The sequence below is a fragment of the Loxodonta africana genome, chromosome 19 (assembly GCF_030014295.1).
Source record: "Loxodonta africana isolate mLoxAfr1 chromosome 19, mLoxAfr1.hap2, whole genome shotgun sequence".
NCBI lineage: Eukaryota > Metazoa > Chordata > Mammalia > Proboscidea > Elephantidae > Loxodonta > Loxodonta africana.
The window spans coordinates 76,756,463-76,769,718 of NC_087360.1; the positions used below are offsets into that span (position 1 = coordinate 76,756,463).

The window sequence follows — 13,256 nt, forward strand, 5'->3', positions numbered from 1 at the left end:
AAACTTTTTTTTTTTGCAAGCTAAAACAAAACATAAAATCTTCCAGAATTTGGAACAAGCAAACTGTTGTCAAGAAGTTATTACAAGAATAATCCACACAGTAAAGTCAAACCAGTCCTTTGCCCTTGTTTTGATCATTACATCAGTCGATTTTTAAAAGCACGCCTATGATTAAGGCATCAAAAGGCCATTTGCCTGTAGAAGAGTTGTTTGATTATAACTGTCTTACACATACTTGTAAACTGCAAAAGCTATCCAAAGCAACTAGCTTCAAAACAAGGAATACAGTTCTCAGACATTAACAGAAGGAACCGTCTTATTTACAAGACTGTCTCTAAAATGTAAGGCCATGTTAAGAATTACAAATCAGTGTTTTCACTGTGGAATGAATTGCTCCTGCGAAGAATTGCAGGCCAAGGACAGAGCAGGAAAAACATTGCCTGGCAGTTTAAAACAAGGATAAAGGAGCAAGGAAAAAATATTTCAGAAGAAGCGGTGAAATGCCTGAAATTTTGCTTTTCAAAAGGTTACTTGGATAACACCTAGACAAAGCCCAACGTCCCTGTCAAACAGAACCTCTGAGAAATACAGCTGGATTCATCCCAGGTCCTTGACTAGCTATCCCTAAGGAGCAGAAGTAGAGCCATTACATAACTAGTCCTTGTGGGATCTTCCAAGAGAGGAAGGTCAGACTTTTATTATTTCTATCTCACAGAGATGATTTCCCTTTAGTGGCTGATAAATATCTTGTTTGCAGAGAAATACAGCACACAGCCGTGCCCCCAAATTGTCTATATTCTTTTGAAATGATATAGACCTTTCTTAATTTTTGTATCTGAGTAGCATATCTCACTATGAGACAACCAAAAAACGTTTTAGTGTTCAAGAACATAAATGAATGTCATAATAGAATGGAACCAGCAGAGCTAGGCTCAAATCTCAGCCACGTGATTCGCCTGCTTCGTGATTTGAGCAAAAAGCTTACGTTCTCTACGCCTACGTCTCACTTCTTAAATGGACGTAATATTATAAGATTATGCATGTGAGCACCTGACCCGGTGCCTGACCACACTAAGTGCTCAATAAATGTTACTGTTACTGTTATTGGCCTCCCAAGAGCCTGCCGATTCAAATGTGTCTGAATGCTGCTCAAAGACATGCTTGAGATTCCATAAAACAACATGACAGTTAAAAAGAAATATTGCTTGTCTGGTACTCAAGGAGCCCTAGTGATGCGGCGGTTAAAGTGCTCAGCTGCGAACCAAAAGATTGGTGGTTTGAACCCACCTTGGAAACACTCCTCAGGAGAAAGATACTACGGCAGTCTGCTTCCGTGAAGACTAATAGCCTTAGAAAACCTGTGGGGCAGTTCTACTCCGTCCTATATAGGGTCGCTATGAGTCAGGGTCGACTCCATTGCAGTGGGGTTTTTTTGAGTTTCAGTATTCGAAGAAGGTAAATTTACATCCCACATACATGGCTAGATGTCACAGGGTAGTATACACCCACCTCAAATTACTGTCATTCTTGACACTATAGGCAATTGAATTTTCCTGACTTTTAGCAGACTTTGTCTAAATCTGACATGAAAAAGAAAAGATAAAACCAGAGAGGTAAGGTCACAAGAAAGGTCAGAGGAATTTTCATGATGCCATATAAGAGGCTGTGACAGAAAGCAGAGACAAATGGAAAACAAGTTGGCTCCCTCCTCACCCCCACCCCCACTTTCCCTAGAAGCTTCCAGCAAGTCTGCTGGGGATGGTGACCTCTCCTTGAGCAGAAGTCCCTATCTCTGTAGCCTCTGAGAGCAAGGAGAAGCCTGTGCTCAGCTCGGCTTGCCTGCTCGGGTCTCTCTCTGGCCTCCTGGGAAGCCAGAAGCCTGCTTTTAATTCTGTGCACATTCACTCATTTTTCCATGGCATTTCGTATGAAATACTTCTCGGGGTAAACACAACTTTCTTATTCAATGTCCCCTGTACCTCACCTCCAGAACCATGAGTTGGGGACACTACCTTTTTCCGTAAACCAAAAAACCAAACCCATTGCCGTAGAGTTGATTTCAACTCATGGTGACCTCACGTGTTAGAGCGGAGCTGAGCTCCATAGGGTTCTCTCAGCTGTAGTCGTTACAGACGCGGGTTGCAGGCCTTTCCTCTGTGGTGCCATTGAGTAGGTTTGAACCGCCAACCTTTCTGTCTGTTGGTAGTCAAGTGCAAACCATTTGTGCTACCCAGGAACCCATCTTCCACCACAGTGGTGTGATTACTTCCCTTTACTCTATGAAGGGAAGTCCTGTCATGACCCATTTCTGGGGTAAGTGACTATGTTGGGGGCTCTGTCAACCTGGGTTCTGATGTTTTAAAATTGGAGATAGTAACGGAACTGAACAAAGTAACCAAGAAACCATTTTTTTAAATGGCTATGTTCTGTGCGTACGTGTGGAGAGGCAGGAGTCTACACTTGATAACAGGCGTTCCCAGCTCCTAAGCCTGTGACCTGCCACGCAAAGGAGGAGTGAACACCAGCTCTCACGTTAACTGTAGTCTGAGAGGATCAAGTTAAACAGAAAATTTGCTGTCACGCCTCGTGGACCAAGTCTTCACAGGCTCTCTGTGGAATCAACATCTCCTCATACGAACTCCAATTTTTGCTAGTATTACTTCCCAAAAAGGCATTACTTATTCACATGGCCAAGAAATTTCGCCGATATATGGGAGACAAGGATCTTTTTCTATATTTCAATGCGAGTTACAAATGGCTTTCGGATTTCTCTCGGGAATTACATCACTGAGTCGACAGGAACCAATTTCAGTGCCTTCTGCTAACATAACTTAATCAGAAACCTGCTTTTACAAAATGCCTGTGCTACTGAATCAATTCTCTCATAAATAAGGCCACCAGTTTTCCTTTAATATTCACTTTGTACTTTCCAAAGTGCTCTCACGTTTATCATCTCATGTAACGCAAAAATGTCATCAGTTAATAAGTATTACGCAGACATCTCATTTTACTAAAGAGGGGACTGAAGTGGCAGAGCCAGGTCTAGAACCCAAGTTTCTCAGCTTTTTTCAACCCAGAGCACAGAACACAGAAAACGATGTAAGTGACTATTTTCTCAATTTGAGATGCACAAAGAGAAGTTAATTCATACATACAGTGGAGGCCTCAGGACATTAGGGCTTAATTCTCTTGTGAAAGCTCAGGCGAGAACGGCTACAAGGTAAGACAGTAAAAATGACTTTTCTTTTCCCCCACGCTGACACAGTGGCTGCAACAATGGGCTCAAGCAAACCGACTCGAAGCACCTAACAACAACACTATGATTTGTCCTGAAAAGTCTTATTCACATGTGGCATGATCATTGGGCCCAGTCTGCTGACCTCTGTATACAGGTGCCAGCTGGGCCTCCACTGAGTTTTGAGTTTCTGCCTGCCAACGTTTTCCCTCCAAATAAAAGTCTGAAAAGGCTTTGATGTTTTGCAACTCATTCGCTGGCCAACAAAATGCTGCAAACCAGATGCTCCCATCATCAAAACAGCTAACATTCCATGATCAAATGAAAACATTGTTTAGGAATGAAAGTGGACCTGAGCTGAGAGCATGGCTGAAGAACTGACACTATGTTGTACTGCTTCAGAAAAAAGTGACCTAGACTTTACAGAAATCATGTTTCAATCAAAAGAATAAACTTAATGTTAATAAAGGCGATTTTGAGTCAACAGGGTCATCATGAGTCGGAATGGACTCCGCAGCAAAGGGTTTGTTTTTGGTTTGTTCTTTCCTTTTTACTATACCGTCTCCCCTTACTACTAAACATCATTTCTAGAGACCAAGGGTCAAAAGGCATGAAGGACCACAATTCAGTTGGAACTATTTTTGATATTCTTTACTCTTTCTGAGTTACTGATGTTTATGTACTTTCTTACATATAAGAAAGCACGCTCTAGGCTCCCGATACAGGGTCACAGTCTAGTCCAGAGAGCAATATGATTATCAAAAGTTGCAGGTTCCTACGCTTTATTACAAACCAACTGAATCAGAAACGATGGGCATGAAAGCTGGAGATAGACCTTTAACAAAGTCAATGTATTACACAATGAAGTTTGGGAACCACTGCTCAAGACAGATGACATTAAATTAGAAAAAAAAAATGAACACATCAAGAGATTAGCCAAACCTTGCCTTCTCAGCTTAGAGTCTGGAGTTGAGACAAGGAAGAATACTCAACAGGCGTTCAAAAACAGCGCTGGCAATACTTTGCATCTGAGGTAAAAGAACACGGTAGTTTACTTATGAATACAGCCTGCCCAAGTTCACATTTGGGGTAGACACGGATAATAAAAGAATGAGCTAAGCATATTCAACCAACTCAACAAGATACAAACAAAAATATTGCTTGGTATAGGGTAAGTTTTCGTTATATGAATAGACAATTCATTAAAACTCACTTGAAAAATCACTTTCTGGAACTCTGAAACTCAGAAGTGACTTAACTGTAAAGAGTTTTAAAAACTGCCTTAAATACACAGCCTTTTTAAACCAAATCTGTAGACAAGGCTAGACCAGTGGAAGAATTAACACATTCCACAAGGCGTGGGGCAGCCTGAAGTTCATAGATACTGGTTAAGCATTAATTAGACTCTGCACTGCGTTTGGCAGGGCTCACTTACTTTCCCGGAGTAGATAATAACAAAGTGTATTTTAATTTAATAATACTTCTCGAACTCTCGATTAGAAGATTCCAAGAGTAGTTATCAATGCAAACTATTGTTCATTTCAACTTTTTTTTTTTTTAACCTTTCAAATAGTTTTGTGAAGGCTGCCCTTTTGTGATTAACAGAAGTTTTGCAGTCCAGCCACCCTGGTTTCTCATCCAGCCTCTTTACTATCTAGCTGTTTGCCCACAGGAAAGCTGCTTAACTTCTGAGCCTCAATTTCTTCTTTTATAAAATGCAAACCAGTAGGTTTAGAGCTGAAGACTGTTGTTAGGGATGAGTAGGCACTCAATGGAGCCCTAGTGGCACGGTGATTAAGAGCTCAGGCTACTAACCAAAAGGTTGGCAGTTCGAATCCACCAACCACTCCTTGGAAACCATATGAGGCAGCTCTACTCTGTCCTATAAGGTCGCTAAGAGTCAGGATCAACTCGACGGCAGTGGGTTTGGTTGTTACTGCCATATCCAGCTCGTAATTTTTATACACAGAGGCCAAATTCAACTAGCCTTTTACATACTGATTATGTGAGTGCCAGAGGTTTTAGAGAATTAAGTGTAGAAATCACATTTGTTTCATGAAATACAAACAAAACAGTTTATAAAAATATGTAACTTAACTGTTGATTTTGGTTAAAAAATAATTCTGAAATGCAACATATGTTTTTCCCCATTAACTTAGATGAAAAACGGTGATTCCAATGATGAACCTTAAAACGAAGCAGTAAGACCCCCAAAAGATGACAAGTATGGCCCTCCATCACATCAGCCTTTATTCAGCTCATCTTTAGGAAGAATTGGCATTACACATTTACCCTCTTTTTCAGCAGCAAAATGTTTTCTGTGGATGTGGACCATTCAATCTAACTGTAATCTATTTCAAGGGCCAGTGCTTTCAAAATGACCTGCAGATTAACTGGGATAGTCAGATATAAGTACAGTCCTGGCTGATGCAGGGAGGAGAGAAGGGAGCCTGGAGGCAAGGTGATCTGTTGGGTCATTGCAACAGGAGAATTATGAGGCTTGACTTAGGGTGGCAGCAGCCAGGGCGGTAAGGAGGGCTGGATCTGAGAGAGATGTAGAGTGCAGACTGGAGGATGGAAAAAAAGGAGCATGGCTTCAGTTGTTACCTTAGGTGGTAAGTGAATAATGCCATTACTGAAGCTGATGAATAGACTGTGAGGAACAGGCTTGAACATGTTCACGAAGTAAGGGGCTTATGCTGGACTGGCTCACCTGGGGTAGCTCCTCACTAGGCAGCTGGAAAACGCACCCATAGTTTGTGAAGGAGAGGACTAGAAAAATCTATCTGTGAGGTACCATCGTATGAGTAGTAGCTGAAACCATGGCAATGGGTGGGATAAGAACTGACGATGAAACCCTTGCTGTATTACAACGTTATTTAGGGAACAAGTCAAACTACAGTGCCTTCATTTGACGGGCTTTCCCGTGGTCATTGAATGTGATCATAATGAAGCTTCTGAGGCAATATGGGAAAGTCTCTGACGTGCTTCACTTGATGGGCTTTCCCGTGGTCATCCAACGTGATCCCATAATGAAGACTCTGAGGCAATATGGGAAAGTCTCTGACACGTTAATTTTAAAAGATCATACACGTACAGTAACGTGCCTGAATCTCAAAAGCATTAAGCTGTGTGAAAGAGGTCAGCCACAAAAAAGGACATATCGTATGTTTCCATTTACATAAAATTCTAGAAAAGACAAATATAACCCATGGTGATAAAAATCTGATCAGTGTTTGCTTCTTGGGGTCGGGAGCCCACTAGGAGGGGCGCCAGGGAATTTTCTGAGGCAAAAGAAATGCTCTACGCCTCAGTAAGGGTGTAGGTTATATGAGTGTAGGCATTTGTCAAAGCTGACGGGGCAATAAGCATTATTGCATTGTATGTAAAATTATACCTTAGTAAAACAGAGTACAGACTGTATGCAGTCAAATTGTATAACATAAAACCAAAAAAAAAAAAAAAAAACCCCCATTGCCGTGGAGTCGATTCCAACTCACAGCAATGCTATAGGACAGAGAACTGCCCCATAGAGTTTCCAAGGAGTGCCTGTTGGATTTGAACTGCCGACCTTTTGGTTAGCAGCCATAGCACTTAACCACTACACCACCAGCGTTTCCCAAAATTGTATAGAGACAAGGGAATAAACAAATGCAAAAGTTGTCAGGGCAGTGGAACGATGGGCTAGTTCTTTTCATTCCAAAATTCTTTAATTTTATACATTGTTCTTAAATAGAGATGAATTTCAGAACCTCAAATGCCCATAAGTATTCATAGTTTATTAACATTTTTGGGTTTTCTTTTTCCCTCTTGGGAAGCAGGAAAGAGTCTGCAATTAAGGAGTTTAGTATCTGAAGCCAACAGGAAAACACTAGATATAATAAATATATCAACATGAAGTTCCAAGGAATCACTGGGGTGAGACGAACCTAATGCTGTTGTTCCAAGGAGTCCAAGAAAACGGAGCTTTGAAGGATTTTTGCAGAAGCAAACAGAAAGTCATTACAGGTAGGGGTGTGGCTCAGATGTAGGACGATGCAGGCTGCATCTGAAGCAGGGTGGTAAAACTTGGCAGTCAAGAGGATATGTTTATCAGGTGCAAAGTGAGACAGCAATGAGAAAGTTATTGGTGGGGGCAGGGAAGAGAACTGGAGGTGAATCAGATTCTGAAGGTCAAAACTGTAGGCTTCAGTTGGGTTTCAATGCTCCTGAGTTTACGAGTTCTCCTTCTGTGAAGTTCCCAGTAATTGGGGAAAACTGTCCTAATTTTCACGGAGAGAGTAAAGAAAAATCATCCAGGGGGAGAGAGTGACATCAATGAACTCCCATTTTTTCAGAATGAAAGCCTGGCTATTTTGATGACGGTTGTCCTGTAGCTCTTCCTTGAGGTGCCTGTGACAGACAGGGCACTATGCCAGTTACTTTATATTTTGCCCAAGCTCCACAATAACCTGGCAAAATATATATCAGTGTCCTATCGCCAATGAATAAACTGTTCTCAAAGGAGTTAGGTAATTTTTAAGTAGGAATGGATGAGCAAACATCTAGACTACTGGCTCCACAAACCACCCTGTTATACTGTATCAGGAGAGGACAGATCACATCCCACCACCCTTTGAGTTTGTAGAGGGGAAAAAAAAAAAAAAGCATGTTTAAAGGGATTTCTAACGATATTTAACCCATTGCCATCGAGTCGATTCCAACTCATAGCCACCCTATAGGACAGAGTAAAACTGCCCCACGTGGCGTCCAAGGAGCAGCTGGTGAATGCCAACTGCCCACCTTTTGGTTAGTAGCCCAATTCTTAACCACAGTGTTTGTTTCCATAGCGTAGTGGTTTTCATGTTTGCCTGACCCACAAAATGTCCCTGGTTCATAACTGGATGGAAATACACGAGTCATTCTCAGGAGCCCTGTTGGCGAAGTGGTTAAGAGCTACAGCTGCTAACCAAAAGGTTGGCAGTTTGCATCTACCAGCCGCTCCTTGGAAACCTTATGGAGCAGTTCTACTCTGTCCTCTAGGGTCGCTATGAGTCGGAACCAACTTGATGGCACCTAATAACAACAATTTCATCCTAACAACAATTTAAAAGCTTCTCTTCCCTCCCTTCACAGAACTGAAACCCTTCCCAAGATGCCTGACTCTGTTACTCGAACGATTCTGCCTGATTTGGCAGCAGGAAAGGACACACACTCCCAAAGAGGCTAGCCTTGGATGACTGCACAATAACAGACAGGTCGATCATCACATCCTGATGCTCAGACACCAGCAGAGAAGGCATACCCAGGTACACCGTCCTTATCGCAGACAGAAAGGTGAGCATGGGTACCGACTGTCATGGCTATTTCCTGTCAGGCTACGTGACTAACTGCAGGGTGCTGGGTACTTGAGCCCCGATCTAAATCGCCCAACTGTGCTGTCCACTGAGAGCTGAAAAGAGGATTCCCCATTCAACCAGAGTGAATGAGAACAGTGCTCTGTTCACATTTCGGCCTTGTCTTGAGAGAGGCTGAAATGTGAACCACAAGGCAGATTCATCTCCACCTCCGCTCGGTCCTTAACTAACTCTAAGACACACAAAAAGCCTTCTTTCCTGACCTTCTAACTCTGTACCCATCACGCTACTTAAAGCACCTACAGAAACAAATCAAGTTGGTCATCTGGGTAATGAAAAGGGCCACAGTTAAGTAACAAGGCAGCAAGCCCTAAGAGTCTCAGAGAGCTGGCTGCCTCTCAGCTGTGGTTTACTTGGACTGTTTGACCACAACTCTTAAGTCTTTGGAGCCCTGACATGTCATCTGTTGAAAAGTTACTTTCCAGTAACAGCTTCTTCCCTTTCATAACCTCAGATAAAGGCCAGGAAAAAATGACTGCGGCCTGGGCTGGGGTTAAGAATCCAGAGGGTTAACCAGGAGTGTTCACAGATGAGCAATGCTTAAACTCTGGTTCTGTACAAAGAAAAATGGACAATTGCTCCTAGAACTCCCACTGCCATCAAGTTGGTTCCGACTCATAGCAACCCTACAGGACAGAGTAGAACTGCCCCACAGGGTTTCCAAGGAGCAGCTGGTGGATTCAAACTGCTGACCTTTTGGTTAGCAGTTGAGCTCTTAACCACTGTGCCACCAGGGCTCCTAGAACTAGATGAATGAAAACTGCTTCTCTGGCTGTTACCTCTTCATTATTTACACACACATACACTCACACAAACACACACACACTTTAAGTGGAGACGGTCTCTGTACACAGAAAACTGCAAAGGCCAGAGACTTTGGCCTTGTAAATAAACATACTGCAGACCTGGCTTAAAGCTAAAGTAGGAAGTTGATTTTCTGGGGGCTGAGGTGCCCAGGACAGGAGAGGGACTCCAAGGCTGTCAGTCCACTCCAACAGGGCAGGTAAAGGAGAACAGGTAATACTATTTCCTTTCCACCCTGTGGCTCTCCCAGAAGAGACGAGAACTAAAATGGAGTTCAGGCCTGAGGCAGCAGCCCTGGGGTGGGGAGGGCCACAGACATGACAGGTCGGTGGGTGGCTATTCCCCATCAGCCCCATCCAACTGTCAGCCTAGCACAGGACATGCTTCCGTCCAACGGGCTGTCCCTATTCATTGTACCCTTTCAACATTATGCTAGCTGCTCACAAACCACCCCAAACAAGTGTAATGGAAACTACTGTGATCATAGAAAAGATTTTCCCATTACACTTTAATATAAAAAGTAGCTCAGAAAAAAAAAAAAGCTGGCATTTTTGGGCAGGAATCCACACACTGCACAAATCATTCCGTCCCTCTCTTCAGAAAGAGAAATGTTTTGGTCATCAGAGATAGGATTCTTGTACAGGCTCTGCTAGGCTTAGTGACATCAGTGCCAGGAATTCTGTGAACCTGGGGTCAAGCTGCCAAGATTCAAGAGAAATGTCGTTAGTAAGCGTTTGCACAGACACCAAAGTGGGGGGGCTAACAACCACCAGCACACAACTCCAGCCACGATGCAGACAAGGAAAGCAAGTTTCCACTGTCCCCCTCACCCCCATAAAATTTAATAAAAAAAGAAAAAAACAGAGCTCTTACCTAGCTCTCCCCGGAGGTTAACAAGTTCTTGAGACAGGGTTTTATGTTGCTTCAGTGCCTCCTCCCGCTGCAGAAAACACACATCAGGTTACTCACGTTTGCAAGAAGGTCCCTCTCACTAAGGCACACGTTTGTTATCGCCAGGAAAACTAGACCCAGAATTGAGAAGCCAAGATATGAATCACTTAGGCTAACAGTTTGTGTTGTTACAAAACACAGATGTCCCTTTAGTTGTTAAGGAAATCAGTGTTTCACAAATTGGTATTTTCTCAGGTCCTGGTGAAATATTTGTTGGAGGTGCTGAATGGCCCATTTCAAGATGTTTACTTTGAGTCAACAGTTCATTGCTGACCCAAAAAACCTTTCAGTTGAAACATGCTGTACTCAAGACACGATGCGTTCTCTGCCTCCAAAGGCAATAAAGGTCTAATCAGTTTAAGGTAAATATTTAATGTTCTAAACACATGCTAGTATGCACTTTGTCCCATATAAACTTTTGCTATATGGCTAAGCCTCAATCCTTTACTATTAAAAGAAAAGAAAAAGTTGGTTATGAAACTATGGGGAAAAAAAAACTCCTTTAAAGAAAAAATTCAATTATTTTGAATCAGTTACACATTATTTTCTAAGAATATGTTTTGTATCAGCTATAATCCAAAGTCGATATTAGAAAAACAAATCAAGTACAACTGGGCAGTCGTTTCAGTACTAAAAACGTAGTTTGCGATAAAGAACAATTTTCAAGTTACCAGCCACACACAGATATCACACACACACACACACACACACACACACACACACACACACTTGGACAGACACAATAACTACATATATTTCCCCCGGAGGCAGATTCTCCGGCACCAGGGACAACTGAGGAGAACAGAGACTTCAGAAGCGTCTCTGGAAATGCTCTCCCCAAGATCACCCGCGTCTGAGTGCCTGCCGCATCTTGATGGCTGTGTTGCAGAGATCAGGAGACCCAGCCTTTGCAGGGAAGAGTGCTTGTCATTCAAGGCATTTCCCTGATTCCAGGCAGCCTCTGCCGGAGCCCCTGACATCCTTCCAGAAAAGCACCATAAACAAACACTAATTACCCTTGTTGCTGCACATGGAGAATAGAGGCACATTTTGCTGCTGGAGCGGCCCATTTTCCAGTGTCTGTCTCCAACTCCCCACCCCCCGCACTGCCAGAGAAGTGCACAGGTGGCCACGCCAGCCAGCCACCAGCCGGTCTGTCTACGTTCACAGCTCTACCAGGAGGCACGCCATTGGCCCTGGGCTAGCCCTACTTCACGTCCTGCAGGTTACCGTAGCCTCTGACTCCTCTCTCCCACAGAAGCTGATACTGCAGTTTCTGCCTCTGGCAGGAGCAGCCTGTGATCACTTAAAGCCACAGCCCTTCATTTATGGAAAATGAGAGCCAGACATTAGCCTGATCGATGGCCACTTACTTAAGTATCAGCTGGGAGAGTGGAAGGAAAAAAACCGACCTTCTCTTCATGGATAATGGGGTTATTTTTGGATTTGTGAGTCTTTTTATTCCCTTCTCTAATTGTTCTCCCAAACCTGTACACTAAGTGAGGCTATGAACCAGGTGAAGAACAACGGAAGTGTGAGCTGTTGTGACTTAGGATTTAAAGAAACCCTGGTGGCCCAATGGTTAAGAGCTACAGCTGCTAACCAAAAGGTTGGCAGTTTGAATCCACCAGCTTCTCCTAAGAAGCCCTATGGGGCAGTTCTAGTCTGTCCTGTAGGGTTACTATGAGTCGGAATTGACTGGACAGCAATGGGTCTGGGCTTTTTTTTTTTTTAAATCAAATGAGGGGTGTATCACTCCATTTAATTTGGATGTTTAGAACACTTGTCCACTGGTGGAAAAAAAAAGGTTTGTAATGATGATTTGAGGGTGGAAGAGTTTATAATAAATTTGACTTTTTGATTTTTAGTCTCATTACGGAGCTAAGGAAGGTAACTGATGGCCTGTGCTGCCACAGGGTCAGTTAAGAAAGCCTTTTTTATTGAGCACACTTTGGTCTTAACAACCAAAAACAATCTGCCACCATTGCGTTGACTCCAACTCATAATGACCCCATAGGACAGAGTATAACTGCCCCATAGGGTTTCCAAGGGGTGGATGGTGGATTCAAACTTCCAATATTTTGGTTAGCAGCCGAGCTCTTAGCCACTGCGCCACCAGGGCTCAGTTGTATTCTAAATGCTTGATTTTTAAAATGTAGTATTAAGTTGTTTTGAAATCACAAACCAGTGAGTCCGAGTTTTGAAAATCAACAACTGGTTTTCCAATATAGAAAAGCTGAAGGAAAATACATACATACGTATTTATCTTAATCTTATAACTTTAAGCCTTATTTGTGCTTGTTTTTTTTTAGTAATGTGGTTCAAGTAAGCCATCGGCAAGTTTTGTCTTTAGGTGACAGGGAAACCAGAAGATAGCTTTACAAGGTCACCCACAAGCAACTGTGCGACACATTCAGTGAACTTGCGTAAAATCTCCTCTTTCTAATAGAAGCCAAATTACTAACAGAAGCAAGAGCCGGAAAAAAAAAAAGAAACCACTTTTCAAATTTATGGAAACTAAAGGGAAGATTAAAAAATTAAGCTAGTATAATCTCGAAGAGTAATTTTGTGAAAACTGTCACGTTCTCGCACAAATATATACTAGGTGACATTTCTGCTTATTAAAGAGATTTTGGGCACATGGGATTTCAGTACCCACGTGGACATTTTCACCAACTCTATAGCACTCAGCCTTCCTGCGTTCAGTGCCTCAGAAGCCACGTACCATTTTCTAACCTCTGTCAATCATGGTAACCAGAAAGCCTTGAGGTCATCTTTGACTTTGTCTAAATGAGTTGTGGAAAAGCCAGCCAGTTCTCCTTCAGAGTGTGTCCTGAATCCGTGTTTCCTTCTCCTAGTCCTGATCTTCA

The 13,256-nt window shown here is 42.7% G+C and overlaps 1 protein-coding gene across 6 annotated transcripts in view; it reads right to left on the reverse strand.

The window, feature by feature from the left end:
- The window catches only part of MTUS1 (microtubule associated scaffold protein 1), a 112,668-nt gene that overhangs the window by 14,354 nt on the left and 85,058 nt on the right, over positions 1-13,256 (reverse strand). For all 6 annotated transcript variants that reach the window (XM_064272906.1, XM_064272907.1, XM_023551171.2 and 3 more), the window contains one exon: positions 10,309-10,375. In XM_064272906.1, coding sequence (XP_064128976.1) covers positions 10,309-10,375 — 67 coding nt within the window. The remainder of the gene's footprint in view (positions 1-10,308; positions 10,376-13,256) is intronic.